The sequence below is a fragment of the Triturus cristatus genome, chromosome 10 (genome assembly GCF_964204655.1).
Source record: "Triturus cristatus chromosome 10, aTriCri1.1, whole genome shotgun sequence".
Taxonomy (NCBI): Eukaryota; Metazoa; Chordata; class Amphibia; order Caudata; family Salamandridae; genus Triturus; species Triturus cristatus.
In genome coordinates, this window is record NC_140593.1 from 1169817521 (window position 1) to 1169844273 (window position 26753).

At 41.5% G+C, this 26753-nt stretch overlaps 1 protein-coding gene across 1 annotated transcript in view; it reads right to left on the bottom strand.

Annotated features, from left to right (window-relative positions):
• The window catches only part of LOC146796878 (extracellular calcium-sensing receptor-like), a 179805-nt gene that overhangs the window by 88970 nt on the left and 64082 nt on the right, over positions 1-26753 (bottom strand). The window contains exon 2 of the mRNA XM_085631412.1: positions 4926-5217. Within this exon, the coding sequence (XP_085487538.1) occupies positions 4926-5217 (292 nt within the window). The remainder of the gene's footprint in view (positions 1-4925; positions 5218-26753) is intronic.

A 26753-nucleotide genomic window follows, 5' to 3' on the forward strand; every position in this document is an offset into this window, starting at 1 on the left:
CCAACTAAGACTCATGGGCGCACAGCTTGCATAATTGCCTGTCCTATAGAAGCTACTTTTCTCTCTCTGTTGGTTTTATCAGTAACAAAAACTGATAATAAGAGCCGTAACGAATCAGGAATATAGCTCACATTATAGTCAACACTACTCATGTTTTCAATGGGTGGATATGTTTCTGGTTCTACAGGGATGCCATTAATATAATTTCTTATTATTTCAGCAGATGCCATAAGGAGATTGTTTCGATCCTCTTCAACATCTTCATGGTTATGACTGTGGTACTCTTGCAATACATGAGCAGCTGTACTTTTAAAAGTAACGACATCAGCAGACCCTGCAACTGTTCCTATGAAGATTTCATCTTCAAAATGCTCTTTGAGTTTTTGTTTCATATACTTCGAACTGTATGGTTCGCTATCTTCTGGCAGTAATTCTCGCATTTTATTAACACATTTTTAACAGTAGTTTGTTCTTCATCATTTACCTCCATGTATTTAACTACTTGAAGAAACTTTCCTGGCGAACTGAGTCCTCTGGTCGAACTGAAGATATTGGAGGGTTATCAGTGAACTGCCCGAGAATTAATTTTCCAGTATAAAAATTGACGTAACACTGTTTGTGGTAGCATGCATCTACAGCATGTAAATCAGACACATTTTGGATACGTCTCTTAACTTTTTCTGCCCATTAATCATTGCATTTGTTGCATTTTTGTAAAACTGATGATTTGAATTCAACTGTTAAACCACGCATTTTTTTTCCTCTCCCTGAAGTATAAACTTAACTCAGTACCACAGAAAAAAAATGTTTTTCTAAAATCAAACGGGGTTTCACACGACCGTAGAACACAAGAAGTTGTGGGATCAGATTCTTTCTCCTGGAACGGAGTTTTCAAGTTAACAAAATGTGCTCTACATTTCTTGTGAACTTTCTGCCCAACACAAACGTGAAACTTAGATATTTTTCTCTCCTTGCATGTTTTTTGAATTCCAGTCACTCCTCTTTCAGTGAGTACAGATACATCGTCATCTTCTTGAAACACCACATTACGAATGAAACACTTTTCTACGTCCATTTTCACTGTATCTCACAGCAATTTCAATAACAATCCACTCACAGAAATTGTATTGCAATTAGTTCTAGGTTCTGCAACAAATTGACTAGTCTAACAGGGGACAATGCATATTTCTTAAATGAGTTCTAATTGATAAGCACAGACTCAGCTCTTTTTGACCAGTGCGGTGTGCAGCAGGGCCATTTGTGATCTGCTGACTCAGAGAATTAAATAGGAGTAAATAAACTTCACAGTATGACTATTGACTTGCTGAGTAAGAACCCATAATGAACTGTTAAAGTGATACATAAATAGGGTTAGTCCACCTCAAAAAGAAGGTGAAGGCTCTAATTATATGTATAAAGGTGTACAGAATGATTCCTATCTGAGCAAACATTTGCTTTCACCACATAAGGATGTGAGCAGGATGTTACACAGGTTAGATTAGATAGAATTGTTGAAAGCTCCCCAGGGTTTCAATACATTTCAATGAGTTTAATATATATAAGTTGGTTGCCCAGCCCAAGACAGTAACAGACAGTCACCTCCATACACTATGGGCCACATGCATCAAGCATGTTTGACCTCGCAAAAACAAAAAGGCCTTTTCTAATGCATGAACTGCTATTTTTTGCAATTACCTAAATTGCTAATGCATTTAGGGAATCACAATTTCCGATTTGCTAATGGCGATGCATGTAGCCTTTCCTAAATGCAAACTGTGCATTTAGGAAATACTAATGACCATCAACTTGATGTTAATTTGCGCATTCTTTCAAAAATGCACAAAAGTGCATTTTTCAAAGTGGCGTGCAGCGGACATATGCCCTTAGGGCATGTGTGTGTTGCTCATGTGCACACTTACCTTTTTGAGGGGGTGCATCAGGGGGGCCTTAGGCCCCCAGGCACCCTTGCTTTTGCATCTGCAATTTGCGATTACTAATTTGGTAATGGCAATTTGCAAATTCATTCCTAAGGACCTGTAGGCCCATAGGAATAAATGGAGTCACATTAGCTAATAGCAATTCGCAATTACCGAATCGCCATTAGCTAATGTTTAGGAATCGCAAAAAGTATTGCGATTCTTACATGCATAGGCATTTGCAATTACCAAATTGCGATTCCTTAAAAATCACTGTTTGGTAATCACAAATCCTAATGTTGATGCATGCGCCAGGTAGCTACTTGTCATACTATACTGATGCATTATTACCATTCACTCTTTTATACACAGGCTTATTTTTTTGAACCCCTCTCCACATCTACTAATTTTTAGAATCAGTTTACTGTGCACCACTAGGTACATGCACCACATAGCAGAACAGCCACATATGGCAACAACTTGATTATTGTGGTCCTTGACAATTTTCCTTTTAAGCAGCTATGCATTGCTCAGTTCCCAGATGCTGTGCCAAAATGGTTTCATTGTATATCATTTCCCTCATGCATTAGTTGTACATTGTCCCCACTGCTTAGTTGAGCCAGTGGATTCAGATGGGGCGCGCCAGCACCCATTTTTGAGAAGCAGAACCTATTTTTCAAAATCTGACTTTGACCCAGAAAAAGTGAGAAAAAGACACGAAAGGAGAAAAGAAAAAGGAAGATAAAGACAGAAAACCAATGAAAAATGAAGAAAGGAGGAATTATATAAAGTTTAATATAGTCTGTAAGAGTGACATAAAGGGGCAGGGAGTGTGTGGTGGTTGATTAAAAAGTCTTGGTATTCGGCAGCGTGACAGACTGTAGCAAAGGACATGGGCTTCCGACATGAACATTTTGCTCAGCACTTCATTACTTTTATAGATTAAGTACTGATTGCCCAGTTTATCATTTAGACTTTCAGTGATAGTCTCTAAACCCATTTTTGGTACTTTTTACTTTACAAAAATGATGAACTTGAACAATACATTGAGCCAACCTTAGTGATCCGCATTAAATTATCGCCAAAGATGAAAGTGAAATACGCACCTAAATGGCTGTTGATGTCTGAAACCATTTTGCATGTAAGTATAGTTAGTGTAAGGCTATGTCAGAGCTAGAGGTAGAGCTAGCAACCAATTTAATTAGTAATGGATACTTTGGGCACAATTCATAAACTGCATTTTGTAGTATTATATTTTAAGATATTTTTCAATTTAAAAGTGAATGTCATTTTTAACATAATTAAATGAATGTTAATTAATTCTATAAACATTATACCTTTAGTGGGATTGGTTTAAAAAAAGTAAACATTATTTCAACATTTTTAATTGTATCAAATATTGAATTCAACTTTAGGTTAATATTTGTATGTTGCTCTAAATTTGAAATAAAGATATATAATTAATTTACAGTAATATGTAACAGAAAAATAAACCTTTTACATTTTCCCTATTCTTTACCATAGGAGATTTGACCTCCACCCTCTCATTGGCAGAGAATTCTGCCTGCATGTGAAAAGTTACTAGCAGTAACCTTACATTATTACCTTAATTTTGAACTAAGTATGTAATACATTTAAATATTTTAAAAGTAATATAGGTTATTTTTTAAAGGAAAGATTGTTTAAAAAATACCTCCTAAAATAAAATGTTCACTAATTCTGCAATAAAATAAAAAATACAAAATGGTGTGTATAGAATGAAATGTATATATTTTTAAAAACTCCTAATATTTTTTGTTAACATTATTTGTTATGGGGTACTATTTTAATTCCCTGCCTCAAATCTTTTTGGTGGTAAAGTGTTTCCAATTCCAGTGGTTGGCCATGTGCAGGATGGAATTGTTTTTCACTTCACACTCTTAAATATGGCTCCACCTCTTGCTTCAGGTTGTGGAGGCATGTAAGTCTACAATTCGAAGTAATTTGTGCTTAGAAATGGTAGATAGCTAAAGGCAGCAACTTTACTACAACTTGTAAGAGTAAATATATATGTGTAGATTCACTCTTTGTAGTTACCTTTGTGAATAGGCCCTTTTGTAGTACATTTACATTTACAATTGGTGAGTAGCCAAAAGTCCAATTCATCAGATGTACATTTACTTTTTTGAATAGGCTCCTTTGTCTTACTTGGAGACTGCTCTGAAACTCAACCCAGCCTCCCAGCCTTACATTGTCTCGCTGTGCAGATGACTTAGTAGGCTAGAAATTAACACTTAATAAGCACTTCGTATAATAAATGTGATTTTTTTATTTGTAATAATACTGCTTATGTCCCTCTAAAATCACTTACTTTCATTGGCCAAGAATAATGTCTGGGACTTTGACTGGGGAGCAGAGATTTCTTATTTGTAATTCACTTCCTGATTCCTTTGAACAATACCCAAAAGTTTCAATCATATATAATATAATATAATATAATATAATATAATATAATATAATATAACATAATATAATATAATATAATATAATATAATATAATATAATATAATATAATATAACATAATATAATATAATACAATATAATATATTATATTATAATAGAATAGAACATAATGTAATATGATATAATATAAAATAATAATATATAATATAATATGAAATAATGTAAACTAATTGTAATTGACAGTTTTGAAGAATACAGACTTTAGTAAATATAATATGCTACCTTTAACCTAGGGTTGCATTTCAAATTTAACAACCTGTACTTCTGTTGATAATATTTAGTGTCAAATATTTAAATTACTAAATGTGGCTAACACTTGGTTGCAAAATAATCAGTAATGAAATATAAACAATTGATCATGACAACCATTAAATAGTTCAGGATCGCAGATCAAATATACAAATGAATAATGATATGTGCATGTTTATCAGCACCTATCATCGAAAACTTAAACATCACTTTTATGTTTTCATTGTTTTCCCATACATAACAGGCTCATACCTTACCTGAGGGAACCTGCTGAGCCCAAGTATTCTTGCCATAGGAAGAGTTTCTGGTGAGGGTCCATCTCCGATGAAGCCAACGAGCTTGGAGCTTGAAGGGTGGCTGTAGTTGGGTATTGTTTCTTTGCCCCCTGAGAGCTGCTGCAAGGTCCCCTGAATAGCCCCCAACTCTGAGGAACAGGAGTCATAAATGTGAAATCCCAAAGTGGTGTTAGGCAGAAGATCTGGACTACTGTTAATTTCACTGATGGCAAAGACCATGGCAAGGACACTTTGATAGAATTCTGAATGAATCCTGGACATAAAGAAACAACATGAAACTAGAATAAATTTAAATGACAGCAGTGATTCATATTAATAAAGTAGAATTAAATGGTATTTATAACATTTAGAAGCCATAAACATTAGCAAACCATCCGGTCACATAGGTAATTAATTTCATGTAAAAAATGTTTACATCTTATTTTATTTTTATTTATTTTTATTTTGTTTCATTTTATTTTATTTAAATTAGTTTTACCTTATTTAGTAGAGATATTTATAATGTTTGTTTTAGACGATTATGTGCCACACAGGATTATACTCTTCATTGCACACAAGACATTTCTGGAGTCATTGCATTTCTGATGGAAGGAGGGGGCAGATTCACTTTCAGAGTGAGTTTAGTCTATTGCCCCTAAACACAGTTTAAAATGTCTTGCCATTCTGCCCTTTCCTTTGGCCTTTTATTGACAACTAACATTGACAGGATGTTGCTCTTTGCTTCTCTGCAAAAAAATCAAGCTTGTATTGATGGCCTTCAGGAGGATGCTGAATCTTGCACTGGAAGGAGAATAAGCATAACATGGGGTGGAATTGTGTTGCAATTTATTTGCATTTATATTGCACTTCATGTCACTAATGAGGTGCTGAAGGGCATTTGCTGACTCGTAGAAAGCTGTTCAGCGGCATTGCTCAGATGAATGAATGACCAGTGTGACAATGTGTGTGAAGACCAGATTTTTACTCCTATGCTACCTTTGTTGATAGATCTTGGTGGGTATTAAAGAAACAGGAGTGGAAGATAGGATGCTTACTTGCCAGTTAGTGTATGGATGGATAAATAGTGTACAAGTTTAGTGCAGCCCATGTTGGAAGAGTTTTGGAGTTGTGCATGTATGTCAGAAACTGCTCATATGATGTTGCTGTGTAAACTTAGCTGCATGCAAATATGAGTTTAAGAGAAAAGTGTGAGAATAGACAGAGTAAAGCATTTGACTATCTACCATCAATATAGTAGTTTTTGTCATGTTTGTAAGCCACTTTGAATATAAACAAAGACAAATTCTCAGAACTGAAGGATGCTAACCTTTGAAGCAGCAATCTTCCATGGACTTTAGTAGGCACTGTGCAGTATACATCTAGCAGCAGAATATTCTCTCATCGTTCCAATTATGTGTGGCAGGGAACAACTGATAGGAATGGACATTGTACAACCAGCATATACCCAAATCAAACAGAGAAGCATCTTTTAGGAGGGCATTGCTTAGATACCCAATGAATGTAATATCTCAGGAGTCATCCCAGGATGATGGGAGTATAACTCTGAATAAATATCTAGCGTACCCAGTCATATAGGTGTCAATTAGAAGGAAACCACCACTGGAGGAAAAAGAAAGGTGTTGAGGAGGAGACATTTTGAATGGATAAAATGGATTATAGTTCCACCCAAGTGCTGGTTGATAAAACCACCAGGACATAAAGTCAAGATGAAGCAAAGGCTGGTGGGTAATACATTGGAAGAATGTTGTTAAATTTGAACAGTGAAAAAGAGTGGTAGAAAGGCAGATCCAGGGGATCATCCTTAGGTCCTATCAGGTTTTAACAGGCCCAAATAGGGAAGTCATCAAATGGAAGTCACTGTCAAACGTTCAACCTTTTTTCTAGGTCCCTTTTTGGGATTGAAACACATAAAGAAGCAATTAAATTGAAGATTTTATAGCTGGGAGACGAACCCAGTCCCTTGAATCAGAGCTCAAATAATTCAGGGAGAAATTGTAGGACAAAACTTTAGGCATTAAAGTCCCAGGTGAGAGGAGACTTGTGAACCTGACTAGCCCTGACTTTAAAAGACCTCGATTAATGAATACACACAATTTCATTGAAATTGAAACAGGCTACCAAACCTGGTAGCCATTCATCCCACCCAGCCATCCACATGGCAACTAAAAAACCCAGAACATGGGACTTTCAAGCAGGTGCCAGTGCTGAAGTGGACCATTGATGGTGAGCATGAAATGGGGCACAGATCTTGACTCACCCAGCCCTCAAGCACCCGCTTCACAGTATGGTTCGGAGGTTTTGAGTGTTCAGAAGACTGTACATTCATGATTATACTGATACATTTTGAGGATATCTCTGCACAATTCCTCACAGCCTATTCTGTCAGCAACTTCCCCACTTAATTTTGAAGTAGACATTTACATTGCCCAATGTAGCCATTAGCTGTTGCTGTCCACTCTTGATCAGTGTATCAGGCATACCCTCCTCTGGGCAAACCCATGAGCTGATGCCATCTATACAACTACCGAGTCAACTAATATTTCTCAAAATAATTACAAGTAACAAGCATGTTCATGCTCCACCTGCAATGATTCCAGAAATTATGATAAAAGCAATTTAAAGATATCAATGATGTAGGAGCCTCTAAAATAAATGTCATTTGCTTGGACATTGCTTCCTTCCAGTACCATTCTTGAAAAATATCAACAACACACCTGATTAAGAAGACATGACGAGTAATTGAACTAGAAGATACATCAAGATGTGACAATGTCTGTCTTTTCGGGTGTGCTGGAGAAACCAGAGAAAAGCAGTATGATGGCATTCCTGATTAAACTAATTCTGCACCTGTTCTGCACCTGAATCAGGCCACACATTCCTACTTAGCTAGTACAGCCTGCTTTCTGTGACAGCAGCAATCCAGACAGGTGATGCAATCAGCCAAAAAAGAACAGTCCAAATTGTTACAATAGTCAACAGATTTTTTATTTGGCACTAACCTCAGGAGAAATATGGGCCTGGTGCTCTATCCTAGACTAAGATGAATGGACAATAAACAAAGCCTCTATGACCTGCCAATGATGGTGATGACAATGGGCAACAAAGCAACTGAATACATTGATCTTGACAACCTGGATAGTTTTCTCTGTATCGTGATTCTGCTTGCATGGAAGTATTGCATGGGCCACAATACCAGTTTCAAGTACTGATCACTGTCAACATTGCAACAAGTGTCCCCACTCTTAATCAAGTTGTGGAACCATTTGCTAAACATAAGGAGAAGGAAAGGCTTCAAATAAAATGCTAAGACATATTTCTCACCCCACATCTGATACACTAGCCTGCCAAGATGGTGGAGGATAATGTCTCTACCACCCTGGCTAAGGAACATCTTTCCTATTTAATGGTTCTTGGCTGTCTAATAGGGATTTCTATGCATCATTCACTTTCTAAGTGGGCACCATGTTTAAAGCACCCAATCCGCAAACTTTTTTATGAGAAAATAAACTCCAATACAGAGATTTATTTTTCAAAGCAAAGAAACACATGGCCCTTGATGAGCAAAGAGATTTCACCATGCACCAGATGCATCATTGATTCCAATGCCGGTGAGGTGTTGCACCTAATTTCTCCATGTAACTACGGCGATGCGTTGGTCCATGAGTGAAGTGTCGGTTCTGAAGTGAGACGGTTCTGAAATCATGTGCTGGATTTCTCCACACTGTAGAGGTGATACGTCAATCTTCTCCACACAGTGGCGTTGATGCATCCGTTCTGAAGTGGTGGTTCCGTGTGTGATGCAGGGGTTCCGAGTGTGACACACCGGTCCTGTTCCCGCATTAGCAGCGATACTTTAATTCTACTCTCACAGCAGAGGATTTGTCCGGTCCACCAGAGCAAACCCCTAGGTCCACTTCCAAGGAACCAGGACTGGGATTGCACCAGTTGGCAGGACAAACTCACAAACAGATGACCCCAAGGTTTGGAACAAGAGAGTTCTAAGTCTTTTGTGTCCTTAAAACAGGAGGCAAGCCAGCCAGCCATTGGAGTTACTCTGGGTTCAAGTGATGCAGGTCCAGTCCTTCCCACCCAGGCAGGGGAACAGCCGGCAGCAGGGCAGCCCACCAATGCATAGCACAGTGAGGCAGAGTACAGCAAAATAGCAGTCCAGCAGAGTAGCAGTCTTTTCACCAGTACAGCAGTTCTTCCTGGTAGAGTAGACACAGGTCTAGAAATGTGGGGCCAGGGGTCCAGTACTTATACCCAGTTTTGCCTTTGAAGTGGGGCGAGTTCACAGAAAAGCTTAGAAGCGCACAATATCCCTGCCCTTCCTGTCCTGGTGTCAGACTCACTACAGGGGGTATGCAGCTCTTTGTTTGGGGACAAGCACAACTCTTTCAGGAGCAAATGTTCAGCTTCTCCCTCCCATCCAGCCCAGGAAGCTCCATTAGCCGGGTGATGGGCCATCAGGAAGTAAATGACCCATCAGGCACACCTAAGCAACCATTGTATATGGTTGTCTAGAGGGCATGCACAAAGCCCAGCTGTCACGCACCCCAGATGTGTATTAGAGACAGGCATAAGGCACAGAATGGTTTAAGTAAGGAAAATGCCCACTTTTAAAAAGTGCAATTTTTAAAATTGCAACTTAAAATTCAACTTCATCACAAGTTGTTATTTTACATTTTGCGTGAAAGGGATGTGCAATGGGTGTTGCTGTGGGGGTTCCATCGCAACACCCATTGCTTTTTGATGCTGCCCCAGATTTACAAGGATATGTAAATCTGAGGTAGTGCCAAAAACTAGCGCTATGCAAAAGCATGCATTAGATTGGTGCAATGAGGAGAAATCTTTTATTTCTCCTTGTTCATGCTTTTTCTATGTGTGTAGCATTCTGCAGCACACATAGAATGAGCAAAACACAATTTATGATTGTTTTTGTGCAGGAAGGGACAACTTACAGTACATAAACAATCATTCTTGCAATGCATGCACCCTTGCACTATGGCACAAGGATGACTGTGTTGGCACTAGGCAGCTATTTTCAGTGCCAGCGCAAGAGAAAACACAGGGGTGTGCCATATTCTTGTACATGTGGCTAATGTCTGCATTTTTTAAATGACATAGTGTGGTGCTGCAAAATATTCTTGTAAATATTCACAGTGTGACTGGCAAGTCTCTGTGCAAGTGGCATACTGAAAAAAAAAATGCACCAATTATGAAATCTCAAGGTACACAAACCAGTTCGACAGATTTGACAGGCTAAGGAGAGCTGTCTCTCAGTTCATGGAAAGCCTGTAGAATTGGTCACATAGGGATGGACAGCAGACTCCAGTCTCACAAACCATGACCTCACTGAGAGTGAACGATGCTGTAGTGCAAAGAGTTGGTTCGATGGAACTTCACTTTGGTTGTTGGCATGGGCAGCAAGGTTCTGGTGCCAACTGGATCCGTTCGTGAAGAGCCCAACAACATTAAGGGAGCTCAACTGAGTCAACACCAAGGGTCCAAGATCTGAGGGGCACCTTTGTGGGGTGAGAAACTCACTCTTGCTTGGTCCAGGAGCATTTTCAAGATAGTTGGAGCCTATTATCTTACTGTGGCTCTCAACAGGAGGCCCGCAAACTTGCCATATGAGTCATTCTGGTAGTGCTGGGTTTAGGTGAATATGCAGGCTTTACCTCATGGCTGGCTCCTGATGTTTCAGGACTAGCTCCAAGCAGCAAAGCAAAACTTCCTGGTGCCACAAAACAGTCTTGAGTAGTAGACAGCAGACCACAGCAGCAGGCAGTCCTCTAAGAATCCTTCTGCAGGTCCAGAAAGTGAACTAAAGAGTGGGTCCGAGGGCCGTATTTTTATACTTGTTTACTTCTTTGAAGTTGGGAGAAGTTTCTAGAGGTTTCACTTTGAAGTGCTTTGAATTTTCTGACTCCACTGCCCTGGCTTAAGAAACTATGTTGAGGTGACAAACCCTTTATGTGAAGGCAGAGCACAGCCAATTCAGATACAAGTGGGGTTGTGCCTAGTTCAGCTCCCCCCATCCTGTCAGCAGATGACCCCTCATTCAGGCAAATCTAATCCCTCTAGTGTGTGGCTGTCTGAGAGGAATTCACAAAGTCTAACTGTCAGTTTCACATAGTCATGTGATACAAGGAAGGCTGCAGGAACACAAGGGCTAAGGGCAGACAAATGCAAACGTTCTTATGTGAAGGCAGAGCACAGCCGCAGAGCACAGCCAGATCAGATGCAAGTGGGGTTGTGCCTAATTCCGCATCCCCGTACTGCCAGCAGACGGCCCCTCATTCAGGCAAATCTAATCCCTCTACTGTGTGGTTGTCTGAGAGGAATTCACGAAGTCTGTCAGTTTCATCTAGTCATGTGATACAAGGCAGGCTGCAGGCAAAAAAATGCTGACTTTCTAAATGTGTAAAACCTCAAAGATTCCAGGAGAAAGCATAAATATGTGCCAAGAAATTAAAACCTTGTCCTCACAAAAATTCAAAAACAAATTGGATTATTATTATAGAATACATTGTACAAATCAATCATAATACAACATGCAAACAAATTCTTTATGCTCAACATATTACACAAAACAAACCCATTCAAACATTGCACAGTGTTAACAAAAAAGAGTAAAATTCCAAGGGATCTCGAATTTAGTTGAATAGTCTGCAAAAGATAGGACCTATTGCAGGTATTGTTCCTTTACCTAATTTCTCAATAGTGCATCAATGGCATTTCAACGGTAGCAATTTACAGGGTCATCATCGGGACAGAATTATTTTTGAGCAAAACTAACAGAAATCTGAAAAAAAACAATAACAATAATGAGGGACACCATAAAAGATATGATAAACAAAATCATAACTAAGAAAATATATAACCACAGCCAAGCACTCACATTAACTACCTCTGAACAAAACAAAAAGCTAACAACTTGGAATCTCGAGTGAATTGAAACTAAATAAAGTCTATGTATATTTATTCAAAATCAATTACCAGTGAAGAAAGTCTGTGCCATACAACCAGGATTAAAAGTTAAAAACATAAACCGTATTACCACCACCAAATTATTATGACCCTGTAAAGAAGTCATGAAGTGTCAGCAGAGAAAATACCTGAATTTGTGAAACCACCACCAAACCGTGGTCACCTACAATTTGTGCCATCACCCAAATATCACCAAACATAATTCCTAGGGAAAATCCCCTCTCACTGTGGTTAATAAATTTAAAAGAAATTATGTACAAAAGAGTCACTTATGGTTGGCGTATCCATAAATGAACTGCCTATGAGGCAGAAGAGCAACATCAACTGTCTTCTCAGAACCAATACCTTTTACTTAGGTCCAACCCATTATCTGCTATCCACAAAAAGATTTAAAAAACCACAACAAAGGACAAAGATCTTAGCTTCGTAAGTTCCAAAGAACTTGAATATCTTAATTCAAAAATACAAAGGACTCCGGTCCATGCAATCTACCAACAATGCATAAGGACATATCATGCCTGCCGAGAAGAACTATTGTATCTGGTTTTAGATCTATGCTTGAGCCCTTATGTAAACATATTTATATCTTTATTAAAGAGTTTGTTGTGAATACCCAAAGCTATGTTTGTGAAATGATCAGTCTAACTGAAGATGCTGGCTTCAATCCGGCAGAGGAATTATTAGTCTGCTTAGACATTTCAGTCTTTGTACACTAATATCCCACAGATAGAGGGTGTAATAAGGGATATTTTGGACAAACGATCAGGTCAAGTGATTGTTCCTATAGAATTGTGAAAAAAGTTGAGGCCTGGGGATAACCAAGGAGATTAATCAAGCATTCCCTGAAAATAGCATGGTATAACCATATGGAATTTCTATTGCTACCTAAGCCAAAGGAAACCATAGAGAGGGTGGAGTGTGTTACAACATTCTGTACACAAAGTAATAACGTAACTAAAATTGTTAATAAAACACTCTACCTTCAATATCAAACAGTTAATTCTTGGTAATATCACACATAACTTACGAGACCATACTAACTGTAATTACCGGAATGTTGTGTATGTGATTTAGTGCTGAGTAATCTGATATATGTGGGATTAACAACACAAAATAATTAAGTCATGGTTGTCACAATATAAAAGCAGGAATTAGTGCAAATTCTATCTGCACCTCTGGTATCACACATTCATTCCCCTAATGGCATCAGATGACAGATTATCAAGCTGATAAAGAGACTCCCTCATGGTAGTGACACTCAGGTTATCCTTGTTCACACTGAGTGCTGTTGGAGCCTTAGATGTGTCAGTGTCATAGAAGGTTTAAACACAATGGAGGAATGTAACTCCTTGACACTGCACTAACTGTATGAAAAGGTTTTACTGTGTTCCATCTATAAATTGTGCCATATTGATGTACATTTATTTACACATGGAAATAATCTCATGAATTTATGTGATGTTATTGCGTGTATAGGTTCTACTGTGGTCCATCTGGAATTTATGTCTTGTTTATGCATGTTTACTTCTTCATGTAACCAATCTTATGTCATTATGTTATGTCAACTTTTTCAGTTTATATCAATGTGAATTAATCGGAAATATGCAATGATCCGAACAACGCTTTTATTTTCTTGTAATATTTATATTGTGACTATGGGCATGATTGGGAAGTCAGAGGAGGGCAACACTCAGTCACAAACGTGATGGAGCTCCCATCCACCATATTACAATCACATTCTATCCTAGATGAGATGGTAATATGGCGGAAGGGATATCTGTCATGTTTGTGACGGAGTATTCCGTCTGCCGACTTTGAAATCAGGCCCTATATATTGTAATATGAGGCTTATGAGAAGTTCTGTATGTTTTGTTCCATTACAAATTTTGATTGCATATATCATTCCTGTGTGTTTATTTCTTTTTATAATTTTGCTATTATATATAAACCATTGGTCAAGTTACTGTGTCATTCCTAACAGACCTCCACTGGAATAATCAATATTGTGACAATTCTGTTTCACTACATAATTGGTTCCTGAAATATGTGGACTGTATCATAACAAGAGTGTTTCATTGCATGGCGGTCACTGAGTTAGTTTAGATATAACGTTTGAATAAGTTCAATTACTATAGTGTCTCAATTGCAACTAGTGTTTGGACTTTTAATACAATTGAAATATGACTCCACTTTGAATATTGTTTGCTTAGTTCGTTCGTCATATGATATGTTATGTACATTGTTATGGGGTTTAGCAACATATGTGTTACAATATGAGCAGGCCACTATTGAATGAGTGCTGTTCTTTTCCCAATGTATTTTTCCAGAGTTGTTATTCGAGCTCAGATTAGGAATATGCCCAGTCAATCCTCTCCACACAGTGAAGGCAGTGCATCACAGGACACAGTGTTGAGAGGCACCGAGCGATGCGCTAGATTCTGCCATGCAGCCAAGTAGATGCATCAATCGCTTGAAGCTGCAGCTGCTGCGTAAAGCTGTCCAATCCACTGCTGATCAGTGCTAAAGTGCATTTTCTCTACCTGTAAATCACGTTTATGGATTGGTGTTTCCATGATTGACTTACATGATCTACTACTAAGTCCCTAGTACGGTACGCTGTGTGGGCCTAGGGCCTGTAATTCAAATGTTGCTAGTGGGCCTGCAGTGGCTGTTTCTGCCAAGAAGGGGACAAACACTGAACTGTGCTGCGCATTCTGCTTGAAGAAGATCTCCAAGGGCTTAGTGTAGACCTTATCTCCTGTTCTGAAGTCTTGGAACACAAATACTTAATTTCCTCTGTCCTCCTGTACCTGAAACTGCTGTTTCAGCTGCCACAGAGAGAAATAGCATGACCGAGGCCGGCGAGTGATGCCGCGGCCTGCCTCCGATGGACTGTACCGACTCTGACACCGTCACCCAGGCCGTGGCCTGCACAGGAGCCAAGGGTACCGCTAGCAACTCTCACACTGCACCATCCCGACTCGCACTGCAGCCCCGATCTCACTGACACATCCTCATCGCAGAGACGATACCTGACATGGGTGACCGCCCGAATCCATCGACCCCGCCTGACCTCCCCTGCATCACAGTAAGGAACGGAGGCCTCACCTTCGCTGTGACCGTTAGGAACTGACACTGCCCGGCGTCAGCAAAGCATCACATCCCCAAAGCTGTGCACCATCTTTGTTTTCACTGTTTGCCAAGGTACTGTTCTTTGGGGTCCATGTGACTCCGGGCCCGAGGTTGCACACCTCGCAGTCAGCGCCATACTTTGGGATTTTCATCTGTCATGATGTCGTAATAGGCTCTGTAGGAGGTCTTTGTTGCTTCAAGCTTTATTTTTGTGAATAACCTATTTTCACCCCTCTTCAGCCAGGATAGCTTGATTCCAGTGGCATGGAGAGCACGGAACCCAAGTCTGGGCATACCCTTCTCACTCGGGGTGACAAATGCAAAAACAACAGTGGATGGACAGAATGCAGAACAATGTCATACATTCACCCCAGTACAGATATCTGGGCCTAAATCCATCTTTTTTTGCTCACCATGCCGTTCCAGTTTGAACCCAGCCATATTCAAATCAGTCTTTACCCTGTGCCTCATGGGAACAGTCCAGCCCAAACTGCCAAGTCAGGTCCTCCCTGGACTGGAAACAAGCATCCCAGGACCGGTTTCGGGGTTTCACCCCTCTTCAGCCAGGATAGCTTTTTTTTTCTCGGTGGGAGGTTCTGGCTTGCTCGCTGCGCTCGCTCGCTACAGTGCGGTACGAATTGTTTAATTGTTTTACGCCGCACCACTTTCAAATGTCACCAGCCGCCAGCGCTCCATGAGTGAAAATCCCATTAGTTTGTCATTGAGGAAGCGCTTGTAGGAAGAGGTTGAACCTACACTTGCTAACTTGAGCCAGATTAGGCAGTACATAGACTCTTGAGGACACATCTCAACCTAAGACAAAAAATAAAAAATTACGGGGCATATTATCAAGAAACGGTGTTAAAATTAACGCCGCTTTAGCGGCAGAAAACTGCAGCTAAAGCGGAAATGATGGGCTTGATAATAAGCCCACGTTCTGGTGTCAACATGGGCTTCTATTGGAATTCTCTGCGGCATATTATCAAGCCCATAATCGCCGCTTTAGCTGCAGTTTTCTGCCACTAAAGCAGCGATTATTTTAACGCCTGTCATGATAATATGCCCCCAAATGCTTCTAGCCCAGCGCTGTGTTACTGTCTTGAACTCGAGCCTTAGTTGTACTGGGGAAGCTCTCTTTGGCAGACAAAGAGCAGCTTTGTAAATTCACTTGGTGCAGTTGTCCAGAGTGGGGACATTACTGCACAGTGATTTCATTTCCATAGGACATTGCAGGGATGACCTTGGCTTTCATCACCTGGAGAAGTGAGTTGAGGCTCGGTCCTAGCAGTTTCTCAGATGAAAGAGCAAACATGAGGCTGGGGCCTTTGGCTTTCAAAGTGCGCACAAGCTTTAAATTATCCTTTGCTATCCAGGTAGAAACCCAGATACTTATACTTGGGCCTATGGTGAATATAATATTACCTTGTTTAGGGAAGAGAGTACAAGCACTTTAGCACTGGCTGGAGTGGTTAACTGCACAGAATCCTAAAGCCAGCAAAAATGAGCACAGTAAAATGGAGGAAGGGAGGCAAAAAGTTGGGGGAAAAACCCAGTTTGGTGCCCAGTAGTGCAGACTTTGGTGCCAACAGGTAAAACGTTGTGGGAAAACCACCCTAAGGCTGTCCGGTCTAACATTTCACACTTTTTGGTTGAATCTTCTGTTTTTCTTTTTTCCACTGGTTATCGCGTTACTTGTGTTTGAAGATGATGTCAAGAGCAAGCATCGCCCCTGAACACTTTTTTTTCCATGGGGTCTTGAGTCTTGAGGATAGATCTCAATAAATACTGTTCAGTACAGAAAAGCCTACACTATGTGCTCTTATTATGTTACTTGCATTGTATAATTTTAGTGTCTCTACTATTTAAAGTGATTTAAGAATATATAGGGGCATATCAACAAGGGCTTTATCTCTGCTTTTTTGGCTTTAAAAGCCAAAAGAACAGAGATAAAACTATCGCCCTATCAGCAACAGGGTGCTAACACGCGAATTCGCATTTTAGCACCCTTCTACTCTACGCCTCCCCTTGCATCTCTAATTAGATGCAAAGGGAGCGTTCCAGAGTAAAATAATAGGAGAAATGTCGCTAAGCGACATTTCTCCTATTATCAAGAATATCGCTAACCCTGTTAGCGATGAAAAAAGCAGCGCTAACCGTGGTTAACGCTGCTTTTTTACGTCTGGTATTTTTCTGACTTAGCCATGATATCCTATGTAAGGTGGATATCATGGCTAAGTATAACTATCCCTATCAGCAAGCTATCGCCAAACCTTGTGGGATTATCGCTGTATTTCCAGCGATAATCTCACAATTGGCAGCTTGCGCTCTGAATTTTATCGCTTTGGAGATAAGCGTTGCTGATAGCACGCTATCTACGCGATAAAATTCAGAGTTGGCTGGCGATAATTATCCTCGCGCTAAGAGCGCTGAGCGATAATTATCGCCGGCCCTTTCTGATATGCCCCATAGTACTTAGTGACATTGCCTTCTAATTGTTTCCTCGGATGTTCCTTCTTCGGCTCTTCATAATCACTTCTACTCTGTCTCTTCCATCGCTTATTCAGGCATTGCCTCATATTGTGATCAAATTATTATGTGTATAATCTAGGTAACCAACACTGTGATGCGGATATCTGAACCTTCCCTCTAAAAGACAAAAAGCCTGTTTGATGGTGTTATGTGTCTAGATGTGTGCCCAGTTGTTTGAGTGCCATTGCATAGTCTCAGTTTCTTGCAATGGTATTATCAGCAATGGCTTCAGAGGGTATCCTGCCTCATCTAGAGGGGATGCACAGATGAGTGTGAGTGATGGGGAAGAGGATGACCAGGACAATTGTCAATGTTTTCTAATGAAAAAAATAATAATTGTGAATACTTATAAAGGAATATGGTGAAAAGTCTTTATTACTTGAAGTCACCAACCTGACGCACTTTTTTGGTTTATATTGCACATAATCCAAATTGTAATAGAATTCAGATTTTATTATTCTGAGTTTCAGATTTGTTAAACAAATAGAAAACCTGACTCAACCATAATAAGGGGTACGTATTATAAGGTTATCCAGGGCATGTTTTGCTCCAGGCCTGTCAGGCACAAAGCCGTTCTTTTTTTTACAGTAACCGATTAAAGTATTAAACCAGCTCACAACTTGGGAATGCTGTCAATCAGAACCCCAGTGGCTGGGGAATACTATGTGTTGTACAGATAAATGAAGGAGAAAGTAGGAGAAAGAGAACACAGGCCACCGGTACCCACCTCACAATTAGGCAATGAAACAAAGGAGGTACTGAAATGCATAGGGAACATATTGTACTACTGGATAGGTGACTACACTATTCCCTAAATCAACCTGAAATGCAGCAACACCAGGAGTCTGACACAAAATCTAGAGGACGCTGGTAAGTAGCTTCTCCCAGTAGTTAGTCATCTCAGCTCTATTCGATTTTTCCTTTAAAAATCATAAAAGCAAACACATAAGCAAAATACATAACAAATCCTCACATAGCATTTGGTGAAAGATACCAAATCAAACTGAAATGCAAGTAATATATATTTTTATTTTATTATTTTTTTTTTTAGTCCTCATCTCACCTGATCAAGCGGCAGCGGGTTTAATAGCCAACAAATAAGGATGGAACGGGGGGAGGCCCAGCGGCTTACCGCGCTTGCTTGGGATCACCAGACCCATCCCTTCTGATGTTTCTCAGGGATATGGTGTAATCATAGGACTGATGGTAACAAGCTCAACGAGCGACCCCAACACATTAACGGGTGCCAGATATTTAAGACCTTGTCCACAGAGCGCTCATACTCCAGCCTAGCCATACTAAATGCCGCATTCAGCCAATCCTCTCTTTTCGGGGGGAGTGAATCCTTCCATCTCTTGCAGATCTCTCTCCGTGCCAATAATATCAAGTACATTAGTAACCCTTTATCCTGCTCGGTGGTGGAGCTAGTGAAATGGCCATCGGCTCCAAAAAACACCAAAGAGAGATTTACTTCCACCTTGGATTTAAAAATGTCCCGGAGGGATAACCCCACTTCATTCCAAAATGCCTCCAGATTGTGACATTGGAAAAAAATATGCTCATCATTGGCTAACGGGGTATGACACCTTGGACATTTAGGAGGGGGGAGGGGGGCAAACTTAGCGATCTTATAGGGAGTTTAGTAGAGTCGATTTATAACAAAAAAATGATTTTTCTTTAAGCAGGCTGGCTTTATAAATTTATAAAGAGTTTTTAAAGAAGGCTCAAAGAGGGCGTCGACTTGGGGGCCCATGTTGGAGGAATACCATACCTCAATCGCCTTGGGTATTTTGATGTCATCTGCCGCTAGAAGAAGATTGTACCAGACCAAAATCTCCTTCTTTAGGGGCCCTTGCTGACACAATCTCTCGATTTCCCCATTTCCTTTTATCTCGTCCTTCTCCTTTTCCACCCCAAACCAAGAAGTTATCTGAAGATATTTGAATCTAGACAAACCTGGACCTATCTTGATTCTTAGGTATTCCCAGGGTAAAACACCTTCACCATCCAGCAGATCTGACCAGACAGAGATAACAAGCACATTTTATTGGGATGGCTAGGGCATCCTTGAGCCAGAGAGGTGTGCCAGGAGAATCCCAAATAGGAGCCAGGTCTGAGAAATAACCAATCCCCCAACTCGATCTCACCTTATACCATAACTCTAGAGCAGCCCTCAATATCTTTAGTCTAACCCGCTTGAAAAATCTAGGGGAACCAAATTTGTAGAGAAAAGCCTCTCCTACATCCCCTCCCTCAGTTCTCACCATGTCAGCTAAAAGTTTGCCCCAGCTTGACTCATCCAACTTCCCCAACAACATTTGTATGCTCCTAAAATGAAAGGCTGCTGCATAAAGGCTTAAGTCTGGGAGAGCCAATCCGCCTTTAAGGAGTCTACGCCTGAGCTTTTTCCAAGAAAGCCTTACTCCCTTATCGCCCCATATAAAACTCCCACTCCTACCCTGTATTTTATTAATACCCTTCAATGAAAATGACAACGGAATGGTGGAGAATAGAAAAGAGAGTTTAGGAAGAATGACCATCTTTACAAGGTTAACCTTGCCAAAAATCGTCAAAGGAAGATTGCCCCATTTGTTTAACAGACGGACTATTTCCTTGGAAACTCTATCTAGATTGATTTGCGGGATTCTATCCATATCTGCGACAACTGTAATTCCCAAGTATCTAAACTCAGTAGAGACCTTCCCACTCCAGTTGTCTATGTTCCAGCACATGACCTCCGTTTTGGAGCTATTTACTTCATACCCGGACACAGCACCAAATGAGGCCACTAGATTATCTATAACCGGGATCGTGATTTCCGGATTGCCAGTATATACTACTAGGTCGTCCACATAGAGGGCTAATTTCGAGCTGTAAGGGCCAGATTGAAAGGGAACTATTAGATTATTTAGCCTAATCGCTTGGGCCAACGGTTCAATATAAATATTAAACAACAATGGGGAAAGCGGACAACCCTGCCTAGTCCCTCGTTGGATGTAAAAAACAGAGGTAAGCACACCATTCAGGAGTATCCGGGCCGAGGCCCCCTGATAATATCTCTGAAGGGTCTCAATAAAGATCGGGGCAAATCCCATCGCCTCAAGGACAACCCACAAGTAGATCCAACAAACTTTATCAAAGGCCTTGGCCGCGACCAGCGAGACCAAGGCCATGGGAACTTGTCTTTGTACCGCAAGATCTATATTTCCTAGCAGTATATGAGTCAAATCATCTAAGTGTCTTCCGGCCATAAAACCCTTCTGGTCCTGATGGATCAACTTCGGAGCCAGTTTTGCCAATCTCCCCGCTAGAATGCCGACAAAAAGATCTTATAATCGGCATTCAGCAGGGAGATCGGTCGATATGAATCTGCCTTAGTGGAGTCTTTACCTGGCTTCAAAATCAGAACCAGAATGGCTTCCTTCCATGATGCAGGGACCCTGCCTCCTATCGAAAAAATAGAGTTAAAGATTATCTTTAAGGCCGGAACTAGTTCTTTCGCTAAGAGTTTATAAATCTCACTTGGTATTGCATCGGAACCAGCCGCTTTTTTATTCTTTGATCTCCTAATTTGTTCCTGAATTTCTTCTTCGGAGATGGGAGCATCTAACCATAATTTATCCTCCGAAGATAACGCTGGGAGCTGTTTATCCACTAGCCAAGCTCTTATTGCTTCAAGGGTTGGAACAGACCCCTCCCTATATAAATCAGAAAACAGAGATAGCAGACAAGTTTGCATGTCCTCAACTCTATTTGAGATCTCTCCTTCATTATTTACTACCAGTTCTTTAATATTATTTTTAGATCTATCAAGTCTAGCCTTCCAGGCCAACAAAGCCCCGGCTTTCTCCCCATATTCAAAATTCTCCATACGAGATGCTTCCCACTGTCTAGCGGTAAAGAACGAGGGCAGACAAGGTGGACACTAAAGAGGGTAATGTTCAACAACCCTGATGTAATACTAGCTATTAAGACCCTTTCCGTCAACTTTTTCCCCAGAAACATCGGTGGTGCCTCGCTTGATGTGGTGTGGGATGCGTATAAGGCCACTCTAAGAGGGACCCTCCACGGATTAATTTCAGGAATTAATAGAGAGGAGACCAAAGTCTTAAAAGATCTAGAAGGGAGAATCGGCCAGCTTGAGTCTGCCTGGTTATCCCTCTCCTATGATCCTGAGCAAGCCCGACTGATTTCATTAGACCTTGATAATGCGAGACAGGATTATAGGGTGAAGCTGGACAATAAATGCAATGCAAGTAATATTGAAAACATCATCCGGTCTATTGGGATATTTCCTTCATCTGATCACAGACCCTTGAAAGCAGGATATTTTGCAGCAAATTGCCAAAGGATTCAGGGCCTCATTTATGGGTTTTTTTGCTGTAGGGCCGCGCAGCAGGCCTTTCTGCTGTCCCTTCCTGCGGCAAAAGAAAAAGCCAGGAATGCGCCGTATCTATTATCCTGTGTCAGCGCAGACACCTTTGCACCCCTGGGGAGGTGTAGATTTTTGGGGCTGCCTCAGACATACAATTTCTCATAAATCTGGGGCAGTTTCCAAAAGCCATGGTTGTTGCTGAGAACGCAATCAGCAACAACCATGGAGCGCCCCTTTCATGCAGTTTTCTGTGTGAAATGGGCATATATTTATAAGGCCATGAAAAGCCACATAAAACAGCTTTACGAGGCCTTATAAATATGCCAGTGGCACATTGCGCCACCGGAACATATAAAAAGTGACGTTGCAGCAGCTCAATAGTGCCATTAGGGCCTCATAAATAAGGCCCTCAATTGTTGGAGAAACAGCAGAGCAGGCCAACACTGCTTGAAATTGTTTATAATCATATAGAATGGGTAAAATATATCGCTTATGGGGTAGAGCCTAATAGGAACATAAGAACCTGAAGTGCAGAGTGCATTGAGTTGAAAAACCGTCAAAAGGACAGTTTATTAGGGCCATTGACCAATCATTAATGGCTGGAAGAGTGATTAATTGGTGAAAGATATCCAGCATAAAGCATGTGAGGACGTACTGGTGCCATCGATTATGTACAGCGGTGCAATAAGGCTGAATCGTGTTGGTAGCTAGAGTCAGCTGGTTCCTAATGACACTAGTGTCCAGATTTACTAGTTTTTAAAGCAGTGCAATGCAGCAGCCACATAGGCTGCACTGTGCAGTGTGAAAAGGAGAGAGCAGCCAAGCACCATATTACAGAACTCTCCTCCCCCTAGCGCCGGCACAGAAATGTGCTGCCGTACGCCACACACACCTTTGCACCATAGTGCAAGGGTATCTGCATAAGTCTACCATAGCTCTTGTACTTGGAGGATATCCTTTGAGTACAAAATACAATGCTGAGACTCACTTTACACGTTTTCCCACCTTGCATGTGTACTGTACACTGCTGTGCACATGCAAAGAAAAGAAAGGAGAAATTAAAGCATTTCTCTGTGATAGCACCTTTTTAAACAGGGCACTATTTTCTGATGCTTAACCTTGTCTAATTATTTAATTAAATATGGCTTAGCATCAGAAACCTTGGGTTTGTAGCATGGGAATGTCCATGCATCACCCATGGTACTCCTCCTTGGCGCAAAGTAATGTGAAGCAGTGCAATGATATTTTTGAGAGCTTTCCAGCGCCAAACAAGTTTAGCACTGGAAAGTTAATTATTAAAATAAGATTTAGCATCAATTTGCATCACTTTTGTGATGCAAACATGGTGCTAACATTTAGTAAATATACTTCTAGGTTTGGCCATTTCTCTGCAGGACTGTTGGTCAGAAAGAAAAGACCAAGGGCCAGATGTACGAAGATTCAATTTTGCGAGTTGCGAATTGTGTTGAATTGCGACTCGCAATTTGCAACTCACAAAATTGAATTTACAACAGTGTCTCGCAAATTGCATGCCTCATTAATATTCATAAGGCAGTCACAATTTGCGGCCCAATTGGGACTGGCTAGCACTCACAGGGATGGTTCCCTGCTGGGTCAGCAGACCACCATATCTGTGACTGCTTTTTTAATAAAGCAGTTTTGTTTTTAAAATGCAGCCCGTTTTCCTTAACCCCTTCAGTGCCCATGACGAGCTGGACTCGTCATGGGCCGCGGTTGCGCTGTGCCCATGACGAGTCCAGCTCGTCATAGACCCCGCCCGCTAATGCAACGGCCGGCACAGGGCGGGGAAAGGGCACTGAAGGGGTTAAAGGAAAATGGGATGCATTTAAAAAATAAAAATTAAACATTTCAGTTTCATTTTTTAAGGCAGGCAGTGATCCCTGGGACCAATGCCTGGTCTTAAAAAATATTTTTGCACCCATTCACAATGGGGGAGGTGAACCCAGGGGACCCCTTCCCATTAGCGAGTTGCTTACCACCCTTTTGAAAAGGATGGTAAACTGCGAGTGTTTTGCAACCCCAAATGCGGTCGCAAATCAATCATACATTGCAGTCAGACTGGCTATTAGGAAGGGACGACCTTGGCACGCCCCTTCCTAATAGCGAGTCGCAAACCGTCTTTTGTGAATCGCTAATTGGTTGGCGCTCCCAAAATATGGTTTGTACATGGGGCTGACCAATTTCTGTTTGCGTCCACAGAAAGCTGTCATACATCTGCCACCTAGAGTACCTTTTTAGATCACTTCAGATTACTTTAGATAAAACATTTGGGTTGTCAAAATATTCAGCGTGACCCAAATCTGTCTAAACTGTATGATGAACTTAAACCAAGGGAAAAAACCCAGAATAAGTTAAATGTAAACTATCAATTAAAATTGCGCGGTTAAAGATGGTTACATCGTGGACCAGACATTATGCATTAAAAGAATGGGCTGAATAATATTCAAATCAATTAAAAAGGAAGCCCCTAGCTCTACGGGGCAAGAGAAGGTGGAGCAGCTACTAGGGACAGCTAAAAGGTAATTAAAAAATTGTTTTTCAAGATACTGAAGCGAGCTAATGCTTTTAAAGCCCCAAACACCATCCCCATAGAGGGCTATGGAAATAATTTTTGTTTTATAAAATAATTTGCATTTCATTAACCGATTTGTCCATACGTGGGTCCCTTGCTCACTTTGCCACTGGATTCAAGCTAGCCTGGCTGAAGACAGCTGATTAGACAGAAACCGGTCCCAGGATGCTTGTTTCTGGTTCAGGGAAGACATGGCTTGGCAGTTCGGGCTGGACTGTTCCCATGAGGCACAGGGTCAGACTGATTTGCATATGGCCATGTCTGAACTGGGGTGGCGGAGTGAGCTAAAGAATGATGATGGATTAGACCCAGATCAGTTGACTGGGGGTGAGTGCTTGCACTGTTCAATACTCTGTCCATCACCCCCTTTGGTTTTGCTTTGTTCGCCCTAAGTTGGCAGGGTATGCCCAGACGTGGGTCCCTTGCTCACTTTGCCACTGGATTCAAGCTAGCCTGGCTGATGATGGCTGATTAGCCAAAAACCGGTCCCAGGATGCTTGTCTCCGGGCCAGGGAAGACATTGCTTGGCAGTTCGGGCTGGACTGTTCCCATGAGGCACAGGGTCAGACTGATTTGCATATGGCCATGTCTGAACTGGGGTGGCGGAGTGAGCTAAAGAATGATGATGGATTAGACCCAGATCAGTTGACTGGGGGTGAGGGCTTGCACTGTTCACTACTCCGTCCATCATCCCCTTTGGTTTTGCTTTGTTCGCCCTAAGTTGGCAGGGTATGCCCAGACTTGGGTCCCTTGCTCACTTTGCCACTGGATTAAAGCTAGCCTGGCTGATGACGGCTGATTAGCCAGAAACCGCTCCCAGGATGCTTGTTTCCGGTCCAGGGAAGACATGGCTTGGCAGTTCGGGCTGGACTGTTCCCATGAGGCACAGGGTCAGACTGATTTGCATATGTCCATGTCTGAACTGGGGAGGCGGAGTGAGCTAAAGAATGATGATGGATTAGACCCAGATCAGTTGACTGGGGGTGAGTGCTTGCAATGTTCACAACTCCGTCCATCATCCCCTTTGGTTTTGCTTTGTTCGCCCTAAGTTGGCACGGTATGCCCATACGTGGGTCCCTTGCTCACTTTGCCACTGGATTCAAGCTAGCCTGGCTGATGATGGCTGATTAGCCAGAAACCGGTCCCCGGATGCTTATTTCCAGTCCAGCGAAGACGTGGCTTGGCAGTTCGGGTTGGACTGTTCCCATGAGGCACAGCGTCAGACTGATTTGCATATGGCCATGTCTGAACTGGGGTGGTGGAGTGAGCTAAAGAATGATGATGGATTAGACCCAGATCAGTTGACTGGGGGTGAGTGCTTGCACTGTTCAATACTCTGTCCATCACCCCCTTTGGTTTTGCTTTGTTCGCCCTAAGTTGGCAGGGTATGCCCAGACGTGGGTCCCTTGCTCACTTTGCCACTGGATTCAAGCTAGCCTGGCTGATGATGGCTGATTAGCCAAAAACCGGTCCCAGGATGCTTGTCTCCGGGCCAGGGAAGACATTGCTTGGCAGTTCGGGCTGGACTGTTCCCATGAGGCACAGGGTCAGACTGATTTGCATATGGCCATGTCCGAACTAGGGTGGCGGAGTGAGCAAAAGAATGATGATGGATTAGACCCAGATCAGTTGACTGGGGGTGAGTGCTTGCACTGTTCAATACTCTGTCCATCACCCCCTTTGGTTTTGCTTTGTTCGCCCTAAGTTGGCAGGGTATGCCCAGACATGGGTCCCTTGCTCACTTTGCCACTGGATTCAAGCTAGCATGGCTGATGACAGCTGATTAGCCAGAAACCAGTCCCAGGATGCTTGTTTCCAGTCCAGGGAAGACATGGCTTGGCAGTTCGGGCTAGACTGTTCCCATGAGGCACAGGGTCAGACTCATTTGCATATGGCCATGTCTCAACTGGGGTGGCAGAGTGAGATAAAGAATGAAGATGGATTAGACCCACATAAGTTGACTGGGGGTGAGTGTTTGCAATGTTCAATACTCCGTCCATCATCCCCTTTGGTTTTGCTTTGTTCACCCTAAGTTGGCAGGGTATGGCCAGACATGGGTCACTTGCTCACTTTGCCACTGGATTCAAGCTAGCCTGGCTGATGACGGCTGTTAAGCCAGAAACCTATCCCTGGATGCTTGTTTTTGGTCCAGGGAAGACATGGATTG